This window comes from Enhydra lutris, unplaced genomic scaffold (assembly GCF_002288905.1).
Source record: "Enhydra lutris kenyoni isolate GAN:26980312 unplaced genomic scaffold, ASM228890v2 scaffoldscaffold59, whole genome shotgun sequence".
Lineage (NCBI taxonomy): Eukaryota > Metazoa > Chordata > Mammalia > Carnivora > Mustelidae > Enhydra > Enhydra lutris.
In genome coordinates this window covers 9,501,509-9,528,618 of record NW_019154143.1, presented here as the reverse complement: position 1 = coordinate 9,528,618, position 27,110 = coordinate 9,501,509, and the positions used below count along the sequence as shown (strand labels likewise).

The 27,110-nt window shown below is 50.1% G+C and overlaps 1 protein-coding gene and 1 pseudogene across 1 annotated transcript; both read right to left on the bottom strand.

Moving 5' to 3' along the window:
- Positions 1–1,578: 1,578 nt before the first annotated feature.
- On the bottom strand, positions 1,579–7,492 carry LOC111158387 (annotated as a pseudogene).
- On the bottom strand, positions 7,337–13,154 carry LOC111158507 (neuralized E3 ubiquitin protein ligase 3). The gene is made up of 4 exons (XM_022520575.1): positions 13,075–13,154; positions 9,712–10,197; positions 8,653–8,721; positions 7,337–8,015 (listed from the first exon to the last, which is right to left on the bottom strand). The coding sequence occupies exons 1-4, from the start codon at positions 13,100–13,102 to the stop codon at positions 7,849–7,851; spliced, it is 750 nt and encodes a 249-aa protein (XP_022376283.1). The 5' UTR covers positions 13,103–13,154; the 3' UTR covers positions 7,337–7,848.
- Positions 13,155–27,110: the final 13,956 nt, after the last annotated feature.

The window sequence follows — 27,110 nt, the reverse complement described above, 5'->3', positions numbered from 1 at the left end:
TGTTTTTGTTTATCTGAGAATGTCCTCACTTCTTCACTTCTGAAGGATAATTTTGCTCACTATATTATTTTTGGTTGAAATTATTATTTTTCCCTCAGCACTGTCAATATATCACCCCATTACACTTTGGCCTCCATGAGTCCTTTTTTCTTTTCTTGTTTTTTATTTAAATGTTTCTTTTTTTTTTTTTTTAAGATTTTATTTATTTATTTGTTAGAGAGACAGAGAGAGCACAGGCAGGCAGAGTGGCAGGGAAAGGCAGAGAAAGAAGCAGGCTCCCTGCAGAGCAAGGAGCCAGATGTGGGACTCAATCCCAGGATGCTGGGATCATGACCTGAGGCGAAGGCAGTCACTTAACTGACTGAGCCACCCAGGCGTCCCTAAATGTTTCTTTTATTTTACTTATTTATTTTTATTTACTTGACAGACAGAGATCACAAGTAGACAGAGAGGCAGGCATAGAGAGAGAGGGGGAAGCAGGCTCCCTGCTGAGCAGAGACTCTGATGCAGGGCTCCATCCCAGGACCCTGAGATCATGACCTGAGCCAAAGGCAGAGGCTTTAACCCACTGAGCCATCCAGGCGTCCCGTTGTTTTTTATTTAAATTCATTAGTTCACATACAGTGTAACATTAGCTTCAAGTGTACAGTATAGTGATTCAATGCCCTGCATTATTTCTGATGAGAAGTCAGCAGTTACTGAGGATCCCATGTATGTGATGAGTTTTTCTTCTTCTTGTCATTGAGATTCTCTCTTTGTTTTTGTTTTTGACAATTTAACTCTGATATGTCTCAGTGAGAATTCCTTAGAGTTTATCCTACTTGGAGCTTGTTGATCTTCTTGGATGTGTAGATTAATATTTTTCATCACATTTAAAGACTTTTTTTTCTGTTTGTGGGTTAAATAGCAGGAGGTTACGGTGGGTTGTGCCACTGGCTGTTTCTGCTTTTCCAGTGGGGAGTGGCCCCCTGTGGGTGCATTGCAGTGGGTAGGCCATGGTGTGCAGAGTTGGAGGAGTAGGGGGAGCTAGTAGGGCAGAAGGACATTTGGGAGCCCAAGACATGGGGGACTGCTGGGTAACACAGAGGTCCCTTCCAGTGAGTAACCAGGAATGTCATGTGGCACTGAGACTAGCGTGAAAGAACTGCCCCCCACCAATTCCGAGGAGCATGCTGTAGCCAGCAGTAGTGTGAGGTCACCACGGGCCCACTGTGGCCCACACAGTGCCCCTCCCTGTCATCCCTTACTCCTGTCCTAGGCAGCGAGGAGCCCAGGACAGGTGGAAGAACCACCCTACTTCCTTCTGTTGGGGTTCCATCCTGTGGAAAGAAGCTGGCTCAGGCAGAGCCAGTGGCAGCTGGGGACAGTCACAGAGCCAGTCAGGAGTGCTTGGTGTTTGAGGAATATAGCTAGGCCCAGAGTGGCAGCAGTACTGACTGGGTGGGGTGGCCAGGGGCCAGGAATGTGAGGCTGAGGTCTATGGTCCTGAAGCCCTCCTGATTGGGGGGTTGGGCCAGGAAGCAAGTAGGGGGGATAGAGACAGACAGGGCCAAGGTGGATGGGGTGGGCGTCTGGGGCTCAGAGCTTGTGGAGATTCACCCACTTGAAGGTGTCTTTGTCCTGGAAGCCCACTCTCTTCATCAGCTCACCTGCCTCTGTGGGGCCTTGGCTGCTGTAAGCATTCAGGAAGGGCTGGGATTTCTAGCGCTCAGTCTTTGTGCAGCAGGGGTATGAGGATCCACCAGGCTTCCCGGAGCTCATCACCACATATACAGTGCATCTGGTTCCCACCAAAGATGTCCAGAATGAGTGCTCACAGGCACTGGGGAGCTTCATGTTCTTATATCTGTTGCCATCAGTCAGGTCCAGCTCTGACTTCTCAGGGTTGAAGAATATGCCGGGCGTCTTGGTCATCATCTTGGTGTACCCAGCTCCTTTGGGCTGCATGCAGATCACCAGCTTGTTGCACTTGCACTGCTGCTGGAAGATGTTGCTGGCCATGTCCCAGAGATGTGGATGCACCTCGGGCCTGCACTTGTTCAGGGCTTTGTCACAGTGCAGGATGAAGGGCACCTTGTCCCACCTCTTGTTCTCCACATAGACAACAATGGCCGCAAAGAGACCAGTGGTGGACCTGCAGAGCACTGTGGGGTCATCAAGGTACACTTTGATGGACTCACTCTCTCCTTTGGGGTTCCCCACAGACTGGCCCAGGACCACATTGTTTGCCTGCACCTCTGAGATCTGTTTTAACACTTCTTCTCATTACAGACATCTTTGGAATCAGTGGAGGCTGGCTTCTCCATCACCACCACACACAGTATCTGCAGGAGGTGCTTCTGTATTACATCCTGGATGATCCAAAATTCATTGTGGTAACTCCTGCGGCCCTCAACCCCAAAGAGCTCCAATGTCGTCCTGGTTCCAGATAGGGCTGAGGATTGACGAACTTCAGCCAGAGGTTCTAGATCATCTCCTTGCCCAGGTAATGGTTGATGAGGTAGACCTGGTCCTCTCAGAAGGAGAAGATGTGGTTGGAGAGCCAGCTGGAGCTTTGCAGGTCTCTCCCAAAGGGCTTCTCTACAATGACACGGTTCCAGCCTGTCTGGTTCACGCAGGTGTCATGGATGTTCTTGATGACCGCCTCGTATACAGTGGGGTCAAGGCCTGGTAGAAGAGGTGGTTGGCCTGCTGCCCCTTGTGGAGGGCATTCATGTGGCTGTTGAGGCACTTGTAGGAGGTGGTGTCGTCATACTGGCCAGCCACGTGGGAATTGTGGGCGGAGAATCCCTACAGCTTGGGCTTCTCCTCTGGGGCGGCTTTGAAGAAAGGTTCGCTCTGTTTTCACATGTCTGCCACTGTGAGGTGGGAGGTGGTGTAGCCCTCTGGTTGAGTTAGTCTCTCCCTCTGCTCCCTCTTTGGGCAGAAGGCCATCCTGGAACAACTGCCAGTTGGTGGAGTAGATCTTCTTGGCTAAGTTGGCTGATGCATCCATGATGATGAAGATACGTGTGTCAGATTGACGGAAGACATTACCCTGGTACAGCTCTTCCCTAGGCTGGGCCACAGCCCCCACCTTCCTTAACCATTGGGGATGCCTATGACCAGCTGAGCAGACCGGCTGAACGCAAGGTGTGGGCGGAGCCTTAGAAGCCCCTTCCCTGGGGGCAGGACAAGCCCTTAAATTTAGAAAATTTTGGTCTATTTTTTTCTTCCCTTTTCTCTGTTCTCCTTCTGGTATTTCTATTATGTGTATGATGGAGCACTTAGTGGTACCTCACAGGTCTTTAAGGTCTTTAAGGCTTTGTTCATTTTTGCCATCTTTTTCCTTTTCCTCAGACTAAATAATCTGCATTTTCTTCAAGTTCATTGCTCCTTTCTCATGCAACTCAAATCTCCTGTTGAACCCCTCTAAGTGAATCTTTTTTTTCAAGTATCATGCTTTTCAACGCCAGAATTTCTATTTGGTTGCTTTTATGATTTCTGTTTCTACTGATATTCTCTATTTGGTGAGACTGATAACATGTTGTCCTTTAATTCTTTAGATATGGTTTACTTTAATACTTTGAACATATTTATAATAGCTGATTTAGGGGCATCTGAGTGTCATGGTCAGTTGAGAGTTTAACTCTTGGTGTCAGATCTGGTAGTGATCTCAGGGTCATGGGATCAAGCCCTGCCTTAGGCTCTGTACTCAGTGCAGAGTCTGGTTGAGTTAGTCTCTCCCTCTGCTCCTCTCACCCATGTATGCACTCTCTCTCTCAAACAAATAAACAAATCTAAAAAAAATAAATACTAATACAGATGGCCATCAGACACATGACAAGTTGCCCAACATCACACATCATTAGGAGAAATGCAAATCAAAACTACAATGAGCTATCACCTTACACCTGTCAGAATGGCTAAAATCAAAAACACAAAAAAACAAGTGTTGGTGAGGATGTGGAGAAAAGGAACTCTTGTGCACTGTTGCAGGGAATGCAGTGCATTTCTGGTGCGGCCACTGTGGAAAAACAGTTTGAAGTTTCCTCAAAAAATTAAAAATAGAACTATGCTATGATCCAGTAATCACATCACTGGATATTTACCCACAGAATACAAAATACTTAATTCAAGAGAATACATGCATCCATATGTTTATTGCAGCAATATTTACAATAGCCTAATTATGGAAGCAGCCCAGTGTCCATAGATAGATGAATGGATAAAGACGTGGTATATATACACAGTGGAGTATTATTCAGCCATAAAAAAGAATGAAATGTTGCCATTTGCAACAACATGGGTAGAGCTGGAGAGTATAACGCTAAGCAAAATAAGTGGGAGAAAGCAAATACCATGTGATTTCACTCATGTGGAATTTAATAAACAAAATAAAGGAAAAAGAGAGAGAGACAAAGCAAGAAACAGATTCTCAACCATAGAGAACAAACTGGTTACGGAGTGGGGGGATGGGTGAAATAGGTGAACGGGATGAAGAGTACACTTATCGTGATGAGCACTGAGTCACGTAGAGAGTTGCTGAATCACTATATTGTACACCTGAAACTAAATATAACACTGTATGTGAACTATACTGGAAATAAAACAAAAATTTGGGGTGCCTAGGTGGCTCAGTCAGCTAAGCGTCCAACTTCGGCTTGAGTCATGATCTCAGGGTCCTGGGACTGAGTCCTTCATCAGCAGGGAGTCTGCCTCTCCCTCTGCCTCTGCCCCTCCTCATGCCTCATATGCACATGCACTCTCAAAAACACATTTTTTTTAAATTAAAAAAAATAAAATAAAAAACTAAAAAAAAAGAAATTAATTAAAATTAAAAAAAGAAAATCTTTGTCTAGTAAGTTTGACATCTAGCCTTCCTCAAGGGCAGTTTCTAGAGACTGAAATGAGTCATATATCTATATCTATATATATATATATAGATATATAATTTTTTTCTCTTTGAAAATCAGATCCAGTAGGTAACATAATATGGCAACTCTGAATACAAACACCACTAGCACCACCAGCACCAGCACCCCTGCCAGGCTTTACTACTACTGTTATCTGTATATTTGTTTATTCAGTGATTTTCCTGGACTAATTCCGTGAGGTCTATATTTCTGTAGTGTGCAGCCACTGATGTACCCACTGGGTTAGCTTAATGGTCAGATAATGATTACAGAGATTTACTTAAATGCTTTGAGCTAGAAAATCTTCCACTTCTTGCCTGGGAGCTCTGGGGTTGAGGCATGCCTTCAATGCTCAAGTATTTACAGCTTTGTCTTAGTCTTTACTTTCTGCTTGTACAGGACCTCAAGGTCAGCCAGAAGTGAGAGATTGGGGCCCATCAGGCCTTTCCAAACCTTTCCAAAGTCTTTGAGATCCCCAGAAATACACCAGAGCTTTTCAAATTCCCCTAGGTACATCCAATTTCTCAGATCTCCTTTTTAAATTTTTGGCTGGGCTCATGTTTGCCCCCCAGCTGGCATCGCAGTCTTTGGCAGCTGTGAGGTTAAGCAATTGAAGCTGATTACATTTAACAAATGCCCTGGAAATAGGGGTTTTCCTGAGCAGAGAGCTTCAACTTGGATTAAATAATAACACTCTGTAGATCAGGCTTTTCCAATGAACTGTCACATAGGTCAAACAGTGATGATGCTCGGGTGATGGAACTTTCTGCAGTACTCCCAACCCAATCTGTCCCCTCTAGCAGCTGCTAAGCTTGCTGGTTTTCAAGGCCACTGTGGAGATGGGGCTAGAGGGGTGGCAATAGGCCAAGTTAAAGCCCCACAGACCCCATGGTTCTTAGCAAAGTTGTGTGGTTTCTCTTGGATAAACCCTTCGTTAGATTGCTGTAATCTAGAGTTGTGGAAAAGTTGATTTTATAATCTTGCCGATATTTTTCTTGATTTCTTGGAAGAATGGATTTACAGGACTCCTTACTCCACCATTCCAGAAATCCCCGGCTCTGGTTCGAGATCATTTCTAAGAGCAAGCTTGCCCGGGTGTTTACTAACAAGAAGGTGTTCCCTGGAAAAAGGATGACAGCACTGCCCTTGCCCTAGAGGCATCTGGATTTAAAAACAAGAAGACACAGCGGGCACCTGTGTGGCTCAGTCATTAAGCGTCTGCCTTCAGCTCAGGTCATGATGCCAGGGTTCTGGGATCAAGCCCCACATCCAGCTCCCTGCTCAGCGAGAAGCTTACCTCTGCCTCTGCCTCTCCCACTCCCCCTGCTTGTGTTCCCTCTCTCACTGCGTCTCTTTCTGTCAAATAAATAAGTAAAATCTTAAAAAAAAAAAAAAAAAGACACAGGGTGAAAAAGGGATTCATAGGAATCATTCCAAGATGCTGGGGATGACATGGGGGCCTTTGGTAAAAGTCAGTGGGCTGTCAGGACTCACACCCAGATCCCTGATACCTAAGCCCATCGATTTCTTGGCTGCTTCCCCTTAGGAGATGCCTTTTTCAGGGGAAGGGAGATGCCGTATTTTGAATACTTCATCTAAGCTACAAGTTTCATATTCAAGATTCTCACACTTACCAGCATAGAAAATGATCTTATTTCCATTTTACAGATGAAGAAACTGAGGTTCACAGGAGTCAAGTCACAAGACCAAGGTTAGACCATTCATGGGTGGTGGAGAGGTGATCCCACTCCAGAGTGTAAGCTATTCCACTGTCCCCAAACCCAGTGTCCTGCCCACTGGTTGGCAATGGTGTGGGTAGGGAGGCAATCCATGAAAGTGCCCAGGATCACAATTTTGAGCACAATAGGCTGGAACCACCCTTTTAGTCCTCTCTTCCAGGAGATACCTCCCCACTAGCCCCAGAGCGAGGAACAGCAGCAAAGTAATAGGTATGGTTTGTCCCAACCCAAGCACCTGCTGTGGGGGTGGGGGTGGGGCTCACGGGTCAACTCCTCCCTTCCTTTGGGAGCCAGAACCTCCTGGCAGTCCGCTCAGATTAAGGGTGGCAAGGGCAAAGCCTGGCTGTGACTTCAGGGCTGGGAGCACAGAGCTGTCCCCTTCTTGTGCTCAACAGAATAAAGTCCACAGGCCTGAGTGACTGAGCCCTACCCCGTCCACCGCAAGCCTAGGGTGTGTCTGCAGAGGACAGAGGGTATGTTCCCAAATGCCCTAGCATCCCCACAGCCCACGGCTCCATCCATACCCTGCCCCAACTGCAGCAAAGGGGACGTACTCATTACAAAAATCATTCACAAGAGACAAACTTTATTTGGACCCCTCCGAAACTGGCAAAATAAGCACCGTCACAACATCACAGTCCCGTGTGCGCAAATGTCTTCAGAGACGCTGTCCGCTGGGACTTCACCATCACCCTGCGAGGCGGGCAGGGTGGCTAAAGGCCGGTCTGCTTTATGGAGGGCTTATCAGGGGTGACTCAGCTTCTACACAGGCGTGTAAACGTGCCATCCAGAAGCTTACCTGCATCTGCTCCCGGCTTCTTGATACCCTGGGATGGGCTGCGCCTCTCCCAGATCCATGCCCATAGCAGAGGTTCCTCCACTCTAAAACCAGGGATCAGGCTGCCCCATCTCTGAACAATGGCCCTTCTCCTTGACGTGACCTATGGGGACCAGGACTGCTGGTCAGGTCTACGGTGGCTGCACCTGGTGGTTAGGCAAAAGCCTTGGTAAACCCTGGGCACAAATGAACTTGGCTAAGCAGAGGGCCCAGTGCTGAAGCACCAGGGAAACAGTTCTGTTGAGGGCAGGAAAAGGGGCTGGCCCCAATGACCTTTTGCGGGTGGGAAGCACCATGGCCTTCCCGCTGCCCTCTTCATGCCAGGCCTGCTGCTGACCAGCTTTTCTGATGCCTCCAGAATGTGGGTGGGGGGACCTCACGCGGGGGCCATGGCCTTGATCTCCCAACGACACACAGGGCACTTGGCTGAGTCCCTGAGGACCCGACCGGCGCAGGAGCTGCAGAAGTATGCGTGGCTGCAGGGAAGAAGGCAGGTGTTGGCAGCACGGTCGAAGCAGATGATGCACTCCAGTTCTGCTGTGGCTGGGAAAGGGCACAACACAGCTGGGACACAGGGAGGCAAAGGGTGGGCCCCCTCACGCTACAACTACAGGGCGGAGAACCATACAGTCCTACTGTGACAAATACTAACCTCACGAGAAAATGCTTACAACATAATCAGATGGAAAAAAAGAAAAAATTGGGATGAAAACCATCATGTACATACATATATATACCATAAAATTCCAACTTAGTAAAAAAGGGAAACAGAGCACAATTGCCCCACAGATATAGGACTACAAAACTGTAGGCGCAAATTCACCTAAGAGGTAATGGGTGATTTTTAAAATTTCCATATTTATTCTTGAATATTTATTTTATTTCTGCTTGACCAATCTTTCATTATGAACACGGACTGCTTTTTAAAGCAGGGACAAAAGAACATTATTTGTGCATGAATGTGCTCTTGTAACTTGTAAAGTTAGCCAATGTTCTAGAAGGCAGAGCTGTTAAATTGTTTTTAGGTTTCCCATAGGCAGCGCCAAATCTTTTGGCCTAAAGCCTGTGGGAGACTCGTGGACCTGGAAAGACTTTTGTGAGCCCCCAGAGCTGGGGCCTCTCCTGGTGCCTCTGGTGCTGGAGTCCCCAGGAGTTCCTGGGGCTGGGGGGAGCCACTCACCCTGAGGCTGCAGAGACTCATCGCTGAAGGCCCGTGGCATGGCGGAGGGGATGACGCTGGCTGTGGTATCTGAGGCAGAGAGGGAGACTCAGGGCCCAGGGAAAGCAAAGCCAGGGTGCTCCCACCCCACCCCCACCAGCCCCTTGGGTAGTTCCATGGGCTTTCTTCCCTGGGCTGCAGTGCTGGAGCTCCCAGCCGATCTTAGGGTCCCAGCCATCCCTTCCAAGTTTAACCCAGCAGAGAATTTATGAGGCTGTATATTCTTTTTCCTAAACCACCCCACCCTAACCCCTCCTTTAGACATCTGCTCTTTGCCCTACTGTTGCTGCCTGACTGGAGACCCTCAGCGTTATCGACCTTCCTAAACCCAGACATGCATTAAAATCCCCCCAAAGGCCGGGAAAACAGGTGCTTGGACCCACACCAGACCTACCAAAACAGGGTCCCAGGGGAGAGGCTTCAGCAGCTGTGACAAGCAATTTTAAAACGGGGGGGGGGGGGGTAGGAACGGGGCGGAATGGTCTGCTTGTGCAGAACCCTGGAGGACCCGCACAGGAATGCCAATATTTCCTTTTATGGTTGTTTCTTGTATCCACTGTCCCTGAAATCCACTCTCCTTCCAGGTGGCTGGAGGGATGGTTCTTGTTTTTCCACACATGGATGGAAGGGCTGACTTTACCCGCACGAGCGGTCTTCCTGTGTGCTTCTAACCCTCATACCTTTGCTCTCCACACTTGACTCTTGCAAACTCCTACTTAGACAGCAAAACCCAGTCTCCAAATGTCCCTTTGGGAAACAGCCCTTTAACAGATGTTTGCAGTACTAGTCATATCTTCTTAGCATTCTCTACGGACAAGGTTGCCCTCCCTTTGGCTGGGTCTTGTCCATCTGGCGTCCCCAGCGCCCATCTTCATATCTGACCCTGGGCAACAGCTGATGTGAAAACTGTACATGAAGAAATGAACGGATCTCCCCACGACTGTGGGTGGGGGCACGGTGTCACTTGAGCCTCCACCTCCCACCCAGGGGCGGCGCCCGGGTCCCCGCAGGTTGCCTCACCCAGCAGCTCGATGGCTTTGGTGGTCCCGTACACGTCAATCACGGCCCAGAGTGGAGCGTCCAGGGGCACGCCCTTGCGCAGCAGGAGCCTGGGCCCCGCGTTGACCCTGGCGTAGAGCCGGCCTCGGCAGTTCACCCAGAAGTGGATCACGTCCCCCAGCAGCGCGCCGCCCTCGGGCAGCATGGCCGCCCATGTCGGGCTCTGCTCCTCTAGGTCTGGGCACACAAAGGGCGGCAGGCTGGGCGCGGACACCTGTGCGGGGTCCAGGCGCGTGAAGCCCACTCGGAGCCCGCCGTACCAGTGGGTTTCGTGCCACAGCACGCGCAGAGCCACCAGCTCGCCGGGCGGCACAGGCCGCTGGCTGAACACGATGCCGTCGTGGAACGTGGCGCACCTCTGCGCAGTGCACCGCCGGGCGTCGAGATGCACCTGCATGCCCTTAGCCTCAGCATGGAAGCGGAGCGTCTCTCGCGGCGCCTTGGCGTCTGTGGGGGTGGGGGTGGGGGCGTCAGTGCGGTCAGGACCCGGACCCACCTGCTCCCCAGAGTCATCTCCACATACCCCCCATCACCCTGGGGCCACTGCTCCTGCCCCCATCCAGGGACCGCCCCTCCTCCCCCAGACCTGATTAAACCCTGGTGAGGAACGCACTTTGCGTGCCTAGGATCTGAGTTCCACCATGAACTTCCCCAAGCCTCAAGGCCCCTCGCGGAGGGATGGTGTAAAAATTAAAGGAACTCATGCCTGTGCCGGCTCTCAACACCTGCTAATGGTTATTGGCATTAAATAGAAAGAGCAGGTTTTAGAACCGTAGATATAATATGATCCAGATTTTCTTTGACACATACGTTTATATGTTTATATATTCTATCTGTATCTAGAAACAACCTGAAAGGAGATGGAGCTGCTAATTGTGGTGACCTCTGGTGGATGGGTCTTGGTGTTTGTGCTGTCTTCCTCTCTGACTTTATCATTGTCCCACAGAGAACCTGCACCATTTGTGAAGTCACCACCAGTAAGGGTGACTTCCTTTTCTAGTAGGAGAAAGGGGCCCAACAGTCCCCCCACAGGGTGAGGTGGGGAGAAGGGACACAGGCTGGAGAAGGAGCCCCAGGTCTGCCCCTCAGAATCCTGGGCTGGGCCAGCCAAGACCCAAGGCTGGACTTTAAAATCAGGGGATGGGGTGCCTGGGTGGCTCAGTGGGTTAAAGCCTCTGCCTTCAGCTCAGGTCATGATCCCAGGGTCCTGGGATCGAGCCCTGCATCGGGCTCTCTGCTCAGCAGGGAGCCTGCTTCCTCCTCTCTCTGCCTGCCTCTCTGCCTACTTGTGATCTCTGTCTGTCCAATAAATAAATAAAATCTTTAAGAAATATATATATATAAATAAAGCCTCTGTCTTCAGCTCAGGTCATGATCTCAGGGTCCTGGGATCGAGTCTTGCATTGGGCTCTCTGCTCAGCGGCAAGCCTGCTTCCTCCTCTCTCCCTCTCTGCCTGCCTCTCTGCCTACTTGTGATCTCTGTCAAATAAATAAAATCTTTTAAAAAATCAAATCAAATCAAATCAGGGGACTTCCCAACTCAACTCCCCTCTGTAGCCAAGAGAGGAAGTTCCCTACTGAGTAGCCCTTCCCCTCCAGCTCCAAGCCTGAGCCTGGAGGAAGCTGGTGAGCTTCCTGCCCCACAGCCCTGGGCTTCATCTCTCTCCCCTCCACTCTTCCCTCCTGTCCTGCTCTTTCTGGGTTGGAAGATGGAAGCTGAAAACAGAAGGGAATTTAACCAGAACTTGAGCCAGACCCCAATCCAAAAAAGCAAGGCCCTCCCCTCCCAGATCTCATCAGTTTCCACAGCCACCGTTCTCTGACCACTTACAAGCCTGTAAGATTCTAGCAGGTCACAAGGAGGGGAGGCTAAATCCGGTCAGGTACAAGGGATCCCCTTGAGATCATAAGGAATCTGTCCCTGATGGATACAGGCCAAAGGCAAGCCTACCACGGTTCTCTAACCTGCGGCTTTAGAGACAAGCACTCACTCTGGCCTTGGGAACATCTGAACCCTGTTATCCAAGTTCACCCCTCCCTCCCCCAAGTCCCCTGCATGACTGTCACCCCCTTCTGGTATACCCTCGTGTCTCCCTTCCTTTCTGATAGTCTGCCCAAGTGCCTTTTCCCAGAGGCTATGCACAAGCAAAGGGGAGTCCCCAAGTAGGCACAGATGGTGACCAGGAGCCAGAGTCGAGGGCCCTGACATCAGATGGACTGTCTTTGGGCCCACTGCAGAGCTGCTGAGGCATCCAGGAGGCTCTGTGGAGGGAGCCATGTCTGATGTCTGATTCTAGTCCCAGCTCTGTTGCTTGCCTACACAGGTCACTGCCCCTCCGGGTAGAGGTCTCCTTATTCACCAATGAAATTTATATGTATGGCCAGCCACGTCCCCAAGTCTCCAGGTACCTTGCCTAGAGATCCTGAACATGAGGAGTTAACGGCCCACTTGGGCAGGCATCGTGACTTTTGGAAGTCCCCACTCCCCCATACGCACACCCCCCCACCTCCCCACCCCTCACCCCCCCACCCCCCACCCCGTTCAAAGAGAATCTTTGGAGTAAGTCTTTTGGAATCAGAAGTGATGAGGGTCCGCCCTCTGCTCAGCGAGGACCTCCCTGGATCTTCATCATCTCCATCACCACCCCTCCAGCCATCAAGCCTCTCGGGTGCCAGGCACCTTTGAACCCTTACAGCTTCCTTCACTCTTCCCACAACCTGCAGGGAGGCACGCAGAGGGAGCTGAGCTGGGGCGCTTCTGCACCACTCCGCAGCCAGAGGCAGAGGAGCCCGGGCCCAGCTCCAGACCCTGCACTCCCAGGCCGTCTCCTTCATGGCACCACTGTGACCTGAAATCCACAGCTGCCACAGAAGCAGCAGCAGCAACCATGGCTTGGTCCTCACCCTCCAGATCACATCCCTCCCCACCTTCCCAGCTCTGGGGGCTACCTGCTGCTGCTGGGGTGTGAGCCTCTGGGGTCCCTCAGGAGCTAAGAGCTGAGGCTCCAGGCTCTCTGCCTGGGAAGGAGCAGGGTTCTGAGATGCAGTCTGGACCTCTGGTGATAAAAGCCCAGGGTCTCCACCTCCTGCCCTGAGCGCTGAGGGCACGTTGTGGTTTGAGGTGAGGCTCTCAGAGAATTACAGTGCTGGTAACCGTTTGGTTATGCCTCTGGCAGCCCCATAAGCTGGCAGGGCTTGCCTGGGCCCTGGCCTGCAGATGAAGAAACTGAGGCCCCAGGGAAAAGTGAGTCACCCAAGGTTCCACAGCTTCCCCTCTCCTTCTGCATCCCTGGTCTAGGGACCAAGCTTAGGGCTCCCACTTACCAGCCTGGGAGCAGAGCTGGGCCCCCATCAGCCTGGTGTCCAGGGTACAGGTCCCTGGGTCTGGAAAGAATTGTCTGGAGAAGGCCCCGTGGACAGGTTTCCAAAGATTCAGTGTGTCTCCTTGTTATGGGCCAGGATCATGTTACAAGGTTGATGATTAATTAGAGGTTGCTGTCACGGGTTATGGTATCAAGGGAATTTCCTGATGATTGCTCCCGGCTTGCAGCAGACCGGCCGCGGCTGGCGGATCGAAAGGAAGCAGGGACTCCGCAGATGGCTTGGGTAGGACTTAGGATAGACTTCTCTCTTACTTCTGACCCGTCGTTCTCAGCCCAGCTGTGCATTATAATTGCCTGCGGCATATTAGTAAAGTACTCACGCCTAGACCTGCCCCCAGAGACTGATTTCAGTGGCCTGGGGTGGGCCCAGCGTTAGTTTTTTTTTTTTTTTTTTTTAAGATTTATTTATTTGACATAGAGAGAGACAGCGAGAGAGGGAACACAAGCAGAGGGAGTGGGAGCGGAAGAAGCAGGCTTCCCGCTGAGCAGGGAGCCTCGAAGCCAGGACCCCGGGATCATGACTTGAGCTGAAGGCAGACACTTAACAACTGAGCCAGCCAGGCGCCCCCAGCATCAGTTGTTTTTCAAAAGCCCCCCAGATGACTCCAATGTCCAGCTAGGGTGGACATGCTCCGCTACAGATCCGGGAACAGCGTGGGTGCTTAATCAGTGTTGCTCAAGTGGCTTGAATGGAATTAGCAGCGTCCCCGGACCTGTGGAGTTGCCCCAGCCTGGGTCTCAGGCAGAGAGGAGAGGGGTAAGTCAGCAGAATGGGAGAGGTATTGATTGTTCCCCCAACCCTGCTGGAGTTTCAATTCCACTTTCCACGCTACAAAATGCATATCAGCGTCCCGCAGGAGGTCATGGCGGAGGCCTGCCTGCTGGTGTGTTAGCCAGCCGTGCCAAGAAGTCAAAGGTCAACCTTAACTTCTGGATCTCAGGGTTGTGAGTTCAAGCCCCATGTTGGTGTGGAGTCTATTTATAAACAAAAACAAAAAAAGTCAGAGATCTTCTGCCCTGCCCATGTCTATAGGAAAGCCGAGGCTGGTAGAGGGAAAATGGCTTATCCTGACCAGTGCTTCTCATACAGTCACAGTCACTGTATCGCCTGGGGAATCTTACTAAAATGCTGATTGGTTTTGAAGGCCTGGGGCTACAGGCTGGGATTTTACTTTTCTAACGAGGTGGTTCTGCGGAACCGACCTCAGGTGGCAGGGCCCAGGGTTGGTTTGGAGGCTAATGGGTACCCTGGCCCCCCACCTCCAGGCTCAGCCCTTCCCAAGACCCCAGATCAAGGCCATGATCAGTGATTACTCTGAACTCAGTTAAGGGGATGGATACCCCCATGTCTGTCGCCAGAGAAGCTGGGGACAGTAGTGCTGGTGACTGGGCTGGGGAGGTTGTTCAGGTGGGAAAGGATGGAGAGTCTGGAGACCCAAGTTCTGCTTCCTGTGCTTTCTTGCCCTCCCCTGTCCTCATCGGGCCCCAGTGTCCCCATATGTAAAGTAGGAAGCCAAGGTGAACTGGTTTCTGGGTCCTTCTAGCCCCAACATGTTGTGATTCTAGCCTTAGCAACGGACAGGTGACAGCGGCCTGGCTCCAGCTGCCCTCAGAAACTGTTACCTGGACCCTGGACCTTCTCTTCCACACCACACCCCTGGCCGGCCTCCCTTGGTTTCCCCAGCTAGAAATTGTCTCCCAAAGGCCAAAGGCAAACTGGTGAGAAAAGTCCATAGCAATCACGGCGAGTCCAAGGTTGATGGTTCCAGCTGGTCCAGCCTGAGGCAAGGGCCCCACGCTTTATGGTCCCAACCTAAGGGATACAGGACCTTGTCTCTGGGCGGTGCTGGGGCCCAGAGATCCATCGGTGCTTCCTGACCCTGGCTCCACCGGCATCACTGGCTAACTTGGGCAGTGGCCAGAGGGCTGGAGCCAAGAGCACCCTGTTGATAAACCACAATCTTATAGAAGTGATTATGGATTATGGATTATGATTATGATTATGATTATCAGGGAAGTCCCCTCAGCCCTGGTGGAAAATTACCTGGCAAGCTGTAGACACCGGGCTACCTGATGCCAACAGGCTGATGTGGTCTAGCTCGACCTTCAGGACCTCAAGTGGGAGCCAGCCTTCTGAGGAGCTGCCATCCTGCCTCACGCTGACACTTGGGGCACAGGGGTGCCCAGGCAGCACCCACATCACACACTTACTGTTCTAAGTCTAGGACTGTGTTAACTTGCTAATCCTCGTGGCAGGGTCTCAAAATTATTTATTGCAATCATTCCCATTTTATGGACTGGGAAACTAAGGCACAAGGAGGAGAAGCACATGGTTTACAATCACAAGGCAGTAAACTACAAATCAGGACTTGGCCTTGGCCGTCTGGCTCAAGAGCCAGTAAGTTAACCTCCGTGCTACTGTAACTGAACCAAGCCCATAGAAGCCCACAGAGCATCTGCAGTAAAGAAAGAGCCTATTTGTTGGTGTGGCTCCACCCAGGAAAATGGGGAGCTAATGCTCCCAGTCCCGAGCTCCCCGATGGCTTACAAGCAAGGGTTTTTAAAAGATGAAAATCCAGGGTAAGGACCTGGGGTTTTGGATCATGCTGATTGATTAGGGATTATGTCGGCTCTAATATTTCCTTTCCTTTTTTTTTTTTTAAGATTTTATTTATGAGAGAGAGAGAGAGAGAGCGCACAAGCAGAGGCAGCAGGAGGCAGAGGGAAAGGGGAAGCAGGTTCCCCGCTGATCAAGGAGCCTGACATGGGACTTGATTCCGGGTCCTGGGATCAAGACCCGAGCTGAAGGCAGACAATTAACAGACTGAGCCACCCAGGCGCCCCTTTAGTATTTCCCTTCTTGATCACCAGGCAGCTCCTTGACTGTGATGAGCTGGTGCTTCTGCTCAGGGACCTGGTCACTCCGTTTTCGGGGCCTGGGATTGGGGAAAATTCTCAGCAGATTGCATTAGTGCTGTCATCTCTAGAGCACAGGGGCAGAAGTTCTCCATCCTGGAACTATTGCTAAGCTGCAAACTATCTTTCTTATTTTTTTCTTGCAAACATGGCACATTGTGTTCGTTTTCTCAGGCAGAAGAGCGTCCCGCTCTTTTTGGGATGCAACTTATTCTTATTTCCTGAGGCATTTTTAAAGGTTTTTAAAACAGTAACTATGGGGCGCCTGGGTGGTTCAGTCGGTTAAGGGTCTGCCTTCGGCTCAGCTCATGATCCCAGAGTCCTGGGATTGAGCCCCACATAGGGCTCCCTGCTCAGCGGGGAGCCTTCTCCCTCTTCCCCTCACCCCACTCATTGTTCTCTCTCGCTCTTGCTCTCTCTTTCTCAAATAAATAAAATCTTAAAAAATAATAATAAAACAGTAACTAAGGGCTACAGGACTTTGGCCAGAGGCAACTAGGAGCCAGATGTCTGAATCGTGGGATCTGTGGGGGGCTTGCATCCCCAGTGTCACTATGTCCCTTCCACCCCTCTTCGCTTAAGCCACTTTGCAGCCTTCTGAGCATTTAGTGGTCCTCCCTGTCTGACTGTGCTGACCCCACAGTAGGAGTTTTGTGGATTGTTGCTAAGGGGTTGCCTGAGTGAGGCAGATACCACCTCAATGGAGTCCTTCCCTCCCCTCCAAGCGACCTACACAACTGTTGTGCGCATTTCCTCCCCGACAGTTCTCGGTCGAAAGCGCCCCCTGGTGGCTGTCGTCAGTACTGCAGGATGTGTTGAAGCCCTCCAAGCTAAGAGGGACACCCCCAGGCAGGGAGGTCAGAGGGCTGAAGATTCTGAGATCTCCGCGCCTCCTCTCCTGACCCTGAGGCTCCTCATAGTCCCTCCGTCCCTCCCCAGGGTTCCCTCACTGGCTTTCAGCCCTCGTCTTTTGCCCAGGGCCCCTTCATTTCAAAGGGCTTCCACAGAAGCCTTTCCTAAGTAGCCTCAAGCGCTCAGAGAAGCTGGCTGCCGGACAGCGGATTCAATCCCCATCGCACGGCTGAGGGAGCTGAGCATTTGCCCATTGTTCACGCCAACTGTGATGGAGCAGAAATGGGAAGCCAGTGGGAGCCCTGCCCAAACCGAGGACAGACAGCTAAGCAGCCCAGCCCCTTGTCTCTCCAGCCACCAGGGCCCTGGACCCCTACCTTATTATACTTGTCTGTGTTCGGCTTCCCCACTGGGATGAAAGCTCAGAGGGCAAGGGGCTACCGTGCCTAGAAACTAGCCCCTAGAGAGATCAGGGCCATGTGCACAGTAGGTGGTCAGCAAGGATTTGTCAGTTTCTTCTAAAATTGCTGGTCCGCCTACTTAATGACCCAGAGATGTCACTCCTAGTGGAATGCCTGACAGACTCGGTGCATATGTCCCCAAAGACCAGTACATGAATGCTCAGAGCGGAGTTATTCATAATAACCCCAGACTAGAAACAGCCCAAATGTCCATTGTGCAGGACACTCTGATGTGCTGCTCAGATCCTGCTTCAGGAATGAAGAACTTCCAGTGGCCGGAGTGCTACCCTCATGAGGTCAGCTGAGGTTCTTGTGCAAGTACCGTAGTCTGGCTCTCTCCCCGTCCAGTCCTATTTCCACAGGTGTTGACCCCAAGAACACCCACTAATGAGTCCCGTCAGTAATCTCTGTCTCAGGGGAATCCAGCCTCCCACACCCATCGACAGGAGAATGGAAAAATATTGCCACGTAGTCACACTGTGGAAGATTTGTGGCAATAAAAATGAGCAAAATACTGTTAGCCACAACAACATGGTTAAATCTCAGTGATGAGATGTTGCCTTAAGAGAAGATCCAAAAAGGCCCCACTGTGTGCCTCCGCTTTTATGAAGTTTAAAAACAGGCTAAGTTAATCCGTGGTGTTAGAAATCAGGGTAGTGTGCAACTTTGGGAATTACTGACTGGGAAGGGGCCCAAAGGAGCCTCTGGGGTGCTGGAACCGTCCTCTATCTTGATCGGGTGATATAAAGACATATGGAAAAATTCGTCCAGGTGGACCCTCAAATCGCATGTTAATTGTTCCTTAATTACATATTGGCTAAATTCCCTTCAAGCCCTAAAACTCTGATTCTGAGTAAGGTGATGAAAGACGGAGTAGCCACACTTCCTTAGAAAAATCTGCCCTAAAAAGCCAGAGGGCTTAGCTAGCACTGCCGCCTGGTGGGGAGAAAGGGAACTGAGTCTGATACCCTGGAGGGAAATGGTTGGGGACCACACAAGCTCCCATCTGCCACCCTGGGCACTTGCCTTCCTTCCTCTCCACTCGATTCCTGCTGACGAGCCCCCCAACAACTCTGGGAGGCCACCATTCCTCTGGGTCAATAGCTAGACTCCTACCCTGGTCCTTGGGGTCCAGAAGTCTGGAGAGGGAGGCTAGGGTGTGCCAGCCAAGTAGCTAGCCCCTAGTTAGGTCTGTGCTGTTCTCTCCATCCTGCTGCCCTATCCAGATATTTCTGGGCCCTGATTCTGCTGTGGGCCTTCACTGCCCTGGGTTCTCTGGCTCTTGCCCTGTCAGCACCAGGGCACCCTTCATAGTGTGAGTGTGGAGCCCTTCAGAGAAGGGAGCCAGAGGAGGGAGTCACCCTAGGTGGCCAACTGGCTGCTCAGAGGTAAGAGAAAGGGGAAAGGGAGAGGTTTGGGTTTGGGGTTGGTTTCCTGTTTTCCTTCTCCCTGTGTCCCCCTTTACCCACACACATGTGGCTGGGAGTCTGTCCTGAAAGTTTGTGGCAGCTGCCCTTGGGGTGTCGTGTGTGTGTGTGTGTGTGTGTGTGTGTGTGTGTGTCTGCGTTCAACAAAAAATTTATTGAGCACCTCCTATGTAGCAAGTACTGTACTAATTTCTGGGCAACCAGAGATTGAAGAAAACCCACTTCTTGTCCCTCAGTCAATTCAAGTACACCCTGTTACTTAGGTAAGTGCTATAAGAATACCAAACCGAGGCCTGGGAAAACCCAGGGCCTGTGCACTAGGGGCTTGTTATGCCCAGGGAATGGGTGAAGGTTTTGTGGAATAACAGATGTTAAAATTGATACCTGCAACACAATTAGGCCTTCAACAGCAAGAAAGGGAAAACAGGAGTTCCAGGAAGGAGGAACCGCATATGCACACACAGAAATGTAATTGTGCCCAAAGCTATCTGGTTGTATCCATTAAGATCAGGATTGCCTGTGTATAACAGAACATCCAAAAGAGTAGTGGCTTCAAGGAGATCTGTTCATTTCTTTTTCCACATAAAATAAGTTGAATGTAGGCAGTCCAGGGTAACCGTGACAGCTCTGTGGCCATAAGGAGCCCAGGGTTCTCTCTACTTTTCTGCTCCACCATTCTAGCACAGGCCTCCAGACTCACGGTTACTTTATGGACCAAAAGGGCTGCTGGAGCTCCAGCCAGCACATCAGTAATACAGGCAGCAGAAGGAGACAGACCCAAAAGGGCATTCCTCTCAGCTAAGTCAACTCCCTCTAAGCCAACTCACTGGAAGGTTTATGTAACATTTTCATTGACATCTCATTGGCCTAAATTTTGTCATGTGGGCACAACTCACTGCTAGGGAAGCTGAAAAATGTAGTCCTCATTGGGGGAGCTGCTAAAAGTCAGGGTTCTCTAGTGAAGGAAGAAAGAGAAAATGCATATTAGGTAAGCAGCAAGCCCTATCTAGCCCAGTGGTAGAGTGGAACACTGGTCCTCCAGAGCGTGGACAGAGCTGGCAGCAAGGAACTCAGTCACAATGGCCATGCTCAGGAGGGTTGGACTTGATTCTGTAGAAAATAGGGAATAGCCGCAGGATTCGGAGCAGGAGCCTTGGGTCAGGGGCCTAGAACAATCTGCTTTGGGGAAAGATCCACCAGGCAGAGCAACACAGGATGGAGCACAGGTGCAGAGCACCAGGAGTGACGGGTTGGGGCAGCAAGGAGGCGGCAATGCAGGGCTGAGGAGTCAAGCCCTGGCGACAGTGGGGGGTGATGCCAGGTACGAGGGGCAGGTCCCACACCTGCTGAGAGCTAGTTTCAGAGAAATACAAATCTGGGAATAGATCTGAGCCTAAGACGGCTGCAAGCCGTCAGGTTGGAGGGCTCAAGGGCACCTGGGAATCCAAGCAGAAGATTAGGCAAGAGAACAGGGCTGGGCAGGCAGGTCGTACAGTGGTGAATGAATGAGATCAGTGGGGCGGGGTGCCCAGGTGTTGAGCTGGAGGAATGGGATGGACCCTCCAGAGTTACTAGGCAGGAAGGACAATGGAATGGACAAGTGAATAAACTCGAGTCAGACAGAGCTGGGTTTGCCACTTAACAGCCATCCCCCCCTCCCAGACCAGCTGATTGCCCTTCCTAAGCCTCAGCTTTCTCATCTGCAAAATGGGAACGAAGGGGCCCACCTCGAGGGCTGATGGGGTTGAATGGGTACCTGTTAGCACAGGGGATTGCGCTTATTAGCAACCACCAGCCCTTACCATTGAAGGGGCAGCCTTCCCCTTATTGGAGGGGACATCAGTGCATTTCTTAGGGCTATGGGAGTGCCCTACACTTTCCCTGCTGGAGGATGGATCCCCTGGAGCCCTTTGTAGGCTCACTGGGGAGTGAGTCACGAGCACTGTGCATCTCCAGAGCCCTGAGGACCTCTGACCCAGTCTGGCCAGGGCAGCCCCTGGCTCAACTACATGTCTGGGCAGGAACATGAGCAGCTCAAGCTGGTGATTTGGGTGAGGAGTTACGTATTTGCTAGAAGGCAGTCTAGCAGGAGGTGAGGGCCAGCCACAGACTCCACAGAGATGATTCTAGGTGGACTCAGCCCCTTTTTGGAAACTAAGAAAGACAATTGCTGGCACAGGGGGAGTCAAGACAGGGCACAGAATACCCCTTCCTTTCCAAGTGCACAGCCAGGAAGGTTCCCGGGGCCCCTCACTTCAGCTTGTCTCCCGTTGACCAAGCTTAATCATGTGGCCACATGCGGTGACAAGGTCTAGGAAATGTAACCTTTATTCTGGACAGTCCTGTGCTGAGCTAGAAACTGGGGCATGCCATTGCTATGAGAGAAGGAGAGAATGGCGATCGGAGGAAAGCAAGCAGCCACAGGGTGCAGGCAAAGAGAGAGAGGGTGGCAGCCAGAGGGCACCAGGTGAAGGGAGGGAGGCTTTGAGCATGAGAACCCCAGCACGCAGGTGCAGAGACATGTGTGTGCTGTGCCTGCAGGAAAAAATCGACCCACTGACCTAGAACTGACAGTGAGTCTTGTCTTGGCTTAGGGCTCCCAGTGGGTGAAAAGATTCCTGGGAAAAATCAAGACTTAAAACCTGAAGTATTCATGGGAGTAGCATCTAAATTTATGCTATCTGTGGGGCAAAGAGTTCCCAAGCTGAAAAATCAACACAAAATATATTCCCTTGCTGAGTCCTTGGAGCTGTTCATACAAACAATACAGAATAGATCTCTGAGGCCATTTTCACAACCCGGGACACACTGGGCTCCCGCGGAACAAAACAGTCTCACTGAAGATGAGCTCAAAACACCAGTTACGAATCACACAAAGAAACCACCTACTGTGAAGGAGAGCTGGCAAGTACGACAAACAGAAAAATCATTATCCCCAAGAATTTGGGATGACAGAACAAACTGAAAAGGATATCACATCAGGATGTTAAAATCATTATAAAGGGAGAAATAAAAATGATAGTAAAAGATTAGGATGCTTTGAATGGATGAAATTTTGCTAGAATGGAAACAAGATTTGACTCTTTAGATTCAAAAGGCACACTGAATCCTAGGTAGGATAAATAAAAATAAATCCACATATAGACACTGCAGAACACCAAAGAGACAGTAAAAGCAATCAGAGGGAAAACATGGCTTACTTAAAAAGGAGCAATAATTACACTGATTGAAGACAATTTATCCACAATAATAGAGGTTATAAGAGAATCTTATGCATAAATGTATAAATCTTAACAGCCATTGATTTGGGCATCGTTGTGTTTATTGCAGCATTATTTACGATAGCCAAGTGATGGATGCCATCCAAGTGTCCTTCAGTAGATGAATGGATAAAGAAGATGTGGGATATATACACAATGGAATATTACTCAGCCATAAAAAGAAATTTTTAAAATTTCAAAAATTTGCCATTTGCAACAACATGGATAGATCTAGAGGGTATAAAGCCAAGTGAAATAAGTCAGAGAAAGACAAATACCATATGACTTCACTCATATGTGGAATTTAAGAAACAAAACAAATGAACAAAGGAAAAAAGGGACAAACCAACAAACAGATTCTTTCTTTCCCCAAAAAACAGACTCTTAACTATAGAAAACAAATGGGGGGTTACTGGAGGGGAGAAGGGTGGGGGGGACGGGGGAACTAGGTGAAGGGGATAAAGAACACACTTACCGTGAAGGGCACTGAGTAATGTATAGAATTGTTGAATCACTATATTCTACACCTGAAACGGATATAACACTATATGTTGATGATACTGGAATTAAATTTTTAAAAATTAAAAATAGAACAGAAAGGTCACTAATTTATACCACCACCACCAATAATAAACAATTTGAGATTTAAAAATAAGGTGAAATAAAATAATAGATAACAATGCATGGAAAATGAGAGGTGGGTAATTGGAGTTGAAGCTTTTAAGAGCTTTGGTGTTACTGCGGAAGAGCAGAAAGACACTGATTAATTTTGTCCTTTGTTAAGTCAGATAGGCATGACAGAGCTGTAAATTAGCCTCTAAAAGAATAAAAATACAATACACACTATCCAAACCAGTATAGGGAAAAGGGGTGAGCATAAAGAAAATATGACCAATCTAACAGAAGGTGGCAAAAGGAGACAAGCAAAGCAAGAACACGGTAAATATAAGATAAATAAAAGAGCAAATTAAATAAAAATATATCAATAATGACAATAGTTGTAAACAGACTACACTTGCCACTAACATGGCAGAGATTCTCGGGCTCTGTTTCCACCGCGTTAGTTATAGGCTGTTTCGGGAGATATGCCTCAGACATTCCGACCCAGAAATATTGGAAACATTTTTGTACTAAGCAGATACTAATCAAAAGCAAGATACTATAGCAGTTTTAACACTAGGCAAAATAGACTTTTAACTGCTAGGGGAAAAGGAGGCACTGTATGATGGTAGAAAGAGTAAGTCACCAATAGACTATAACAATCCTCAACCTGATTATACCTAATATCTTCAAAATATACATAGCAAAATATTTACAAAATTACAAGGAAAAACCAGCACACCACAATCACAGTGGCAGATTTTAAACAAAGGGCTACCAACTGCAGGCCTCCTTTCCCAGAGTCCCAGAAGCTTTAAGATGACAATCTTTCCAGGATGCCTGGGTGGCTCAGTCGTTTAAACCATTGCCTTCGGCTCAGGTCATGATCCCAGGGTCCTGGGATTCAGCCCTGCATCATATAGGGCTGCTTGCTTGGCAGGGAGGCTGCTTCTCTCTCCCACCTCTGCCTGCCACTCTGCCTGCTTGTGCACGTGCTCGCTCGCTCTCTCTCTGACAAATAAATAAATAAATAAAATCTTAAAAAAAAAAGAAGATGGCAATCTTTCCTTCCACATAATCTAATCTAATTTTAGACGTAATTCCTTCAACTGCCAGCATCTGTAAACTGAAGGAAGGCGTACACTTGTTAGGCAGCAGAAATGTGCAGAGCCAGATGTCCTTATTAAAACAGTCATTTTTCCAGGGAGGGGGGGACCACCCGGGTGGCTCAGTTAGTTAAGCGTCTGCCTTTGGCTCAGGTCAGGACCCTGGGGTCCTGGAGACAAGTCCCGCATCAGGGTCCTTGCTTAGCGGGGAGCCTGCTCCTTCTCTCTCTAACCCTCCTCCCTACTTGTGCTCTCTATCAGATAAATAAAGAAAATCTTTTAAAAAAATTTTTAAAAACCTCTTATCCAACCTCTGGTTTACAGAGAAGCCAAGGAGACAGGGCAAATGAGTTTTCCAGGGCCCTCTAGCTAGTGGGACAACTGAGGTCCACCAGCACCTGCCCACTGACTTCATTCAGAATTGCCTTGAATGTCATGTAACAAAAACCCAGGGATGGTGGCTTAACCACACAGGGGCTCCTTTTGCTCAAAGGACAACCAATCCTGCAGCGGGTAGCCCAGGCTGGTACCGGAGCTCAAGCAGACCATCAAGGATCCAGCGTCCTCGCAGCCTCCTGTTCCGCTTCCTTGGCAAGCTGCTCTTTTCCTCATGGTTTCAAGATAGCTGCTTTACCCCATGGTACCTTCCAAGCAGGAAGGAAAAAGGAAGCGACAAAGAGGAAGACACAGGCCTGTGGCAGGAAGGTCAGACTCCTAGAAACCCCCAGCTGACTCCTTGCATCTCACTGACCAGCGGTAGGTAGGTCTCAAGGCTACCCCCAGCTGCAAGGGATGCTGAGGGTTGACTGACTGCTGTTTGCCAACCCCATTAAAATCAGGGTTCTGCCATGCACCCCACTAACAACCAATCAGCCTATATTCATGAACTGCCTACTGTTCCTAGGACCCTGGCTCAAGTCTTCACCTCTAGATCCTTCCAGATTTCCCCCCTCACATTGCCCTCACCTTACCGTACTATAGCTATTCACAGCTTTCCCTAGAAAGGAAATTGTCCGCTTTTAGCAATCAGGGACTATGGCAAGGTTGAAAGCACTTGCGGAATCCTCTGTGCCATACATATACAAAGTGGGTTTTGTGTTATTCGTATCAGAATGTTTTGTGCCATCTCCCTCCCCCTCTCCATAGTGATTCTGTCTTTGCACACGTGTGTGTTCAGCACATGTGTGTTCTACTGTTCGATTCTCTTTCCTCCTCCTCCACCCCTCCAGTTTCTGCTGGATGTGTGGGAGGTCAGGCACTCTCTGGCAAGCCTCTAGGTACCCAGGGATACCCTCTCCAGGTGGAGATAAGCAGCCTGAGGGGAGTGAGACTCCCACATCCCACAGCAAGCCCTCTGATGTCTGTCACAGGCGCTGTCCCAGCCTGGCAGCCTCTGTAGGAAGACCTGGGATGCGGGGTGGGCTGTGGGAAGGGAGAGCCTAGGACAGACTAAGCCCGAGGGGGACCGAGGCGGCCCTGCTCACCCCTGGGACCAATGGCTGTGCTCTGCTCTGAGAAGAGGGTGGGATGCCCATGTCAGGCTGGTGACTCATGCGAGGCTGATTTTTCACACATTAACCCCACAGTCTTCACATCAACACTAAGGCAGGTATTTCCAGCTTACAGATAAAGAGCGTGAGGCCCAGAGGCCTCACGGGGGCCACACGGAAAGCTGCAGGACTGGGAGTTGATCGATCTGATCCTGAGCCTGTTCCCTCTCACTGAAGGTGGGTGCTGTGCCTCCAGCTTAAAGCCCCAGCGCGCCCTTTGGCCTCATCTCTGAGGGAGCAAGTGGCTGAAGCAGCAGGGCTCAGACCAGAGGGAAGAGGAGGCTGCCTCCTCCCCCTCCACAGCCAGCAAGAGCATTTCTCCCATGGGCTCCCCACTTCAGGGCAGCCCCCTCAACTCCTCCATCTGGGGGCCATTGAGAAAGCCTCCCAGAATGCACCAGGCCAAAACTGAGACCGGAAGCGCCCCCCTCTACCCAATCCCCCTAGGCTTACTGGGAATCCAGAGCCTGCCCAGCTTTCTCTCCAGACCAGAGTGACCTTCATGTCCTTCCTGCCTTCTCCTGTGGCCCCAGAAGCTCCCCCTTCTTCCCTGTCTCTCTTCCTGCTGGCCCTCTGGCATGAGGGTGGCCCTGAGTTGTGTGCAGGGAGGGTGGGACAGATTGGGGGTGGGATGGAATGCCAGGAAGCCTGAGCCCAAATCCTACCCTTCATCTGCTGATGCTTTCTCAGAGGAGGCATGACAAATTCAAATCAAGACAGCATTTAGGCTCTGGACCAAGAGTCCTCGGGTCCTTGTGGGCAACCCCTGATTGTACAGGCTTTTATGAAGAAGCAGCAAATCATAAGAAAACCATCTCCTTGGGAGGACTTCCTTGGGACAGAAACTGCAGACTGATGCCAGTTCTGCCCTATCTCCATGTCAACATGGACAGAATGTACAACAGCATCAAAACCAGAATCCTAGATCCCTGCACCGAGCCTCAGCCAGCTACGTAGTCCCTCTGACGGGCAGAGACGGCCGCGGGGAGGGCAACCCCACGTCTAGGGCACAGATGGCTCCTCTTTCTAGGGCTTGCCTTGATCTAGAAAGGTATTGCTGTGCACATTTTACAGATAAGGAAACTGAGGTTACTGAGGTTAAGTAACTCGACCAAGGTCACATATTTAGAAAGTGGTGGAACTTTTCAAAATACTAAGTTGGGGAAATGCTCACCGTTTGTAGAGAAATTTTCGATAAGGCGTCAGGACACGGGTTTCCAGTTAACCCTCAGTTACCCAGAAAAATCAATTCCCCAGAATGTCCCTACATGTGCCTATGTGTTGTGCCTGCACACACTTGGGTATCATGATTAACAGAGCTCTTGATAAGCGGGCCAGACCACAGTGGGGGAAAATGTACAGAAATCAGCAACTGTATTCTCTGAATTCAGTGGTATGCTTCGACCAGACTCCCAGATAAAAGGTAGCAAAACATAATCCTTTCAGAGCAACGGCAGGGAAACGGGGAGAAGCATCCACCACCATTCGAGGTGCAAGCATCCATCTGGGTCCCCTGTTTGGCCCCTTGGCTCTCACAAGCAGCTGACCCAGGGTTGGCAGGCCACCACCTCCCGGGTGTCGCTGGAATGCAGGAGGAAGAGCAGGAGCCTGGCGGGCACGGAGAGTGCTCAACCACCAATCTGTGGTGTGGCCTTGATGGTAGCTTTCCCTCTCCAGAGCTTTGTTTCCCCGGCCATAAAATCAGAAGACTGCAAAATTTTTATGGAAAGGGCCAGATAGTGAATATTTTAGGCTTAAGGTCTATCACATATGCTTTTGGGGTTGTTTTATTGTTTGTTTTTGTT

Excerpts from the sequence above, each read along its gene's own strand:
- LOC111158507 (XM_022520575.1), bottom strand. The coding sequence starts at position 13,102 with ATGGGGGCCCAGCTCTGCTCCCAGGCTG. Across the intron at positions 10,198-13,074 it reads CCAGCTCTGCTCCCAGGCTG|ACGCCAAGGCGCCGCGAGAG; the intron begins GTAAGTGGGAGC and ends CCACCCCCACAG. Across the intron at positions 8,016-8,652 it reads TGAGTCTCTGCAGCCTCAGG|CCACAGCAGAACTGGAGTGC; the intron begins GTGAGTGGCTCC and ends GCCCTTTCCCAG.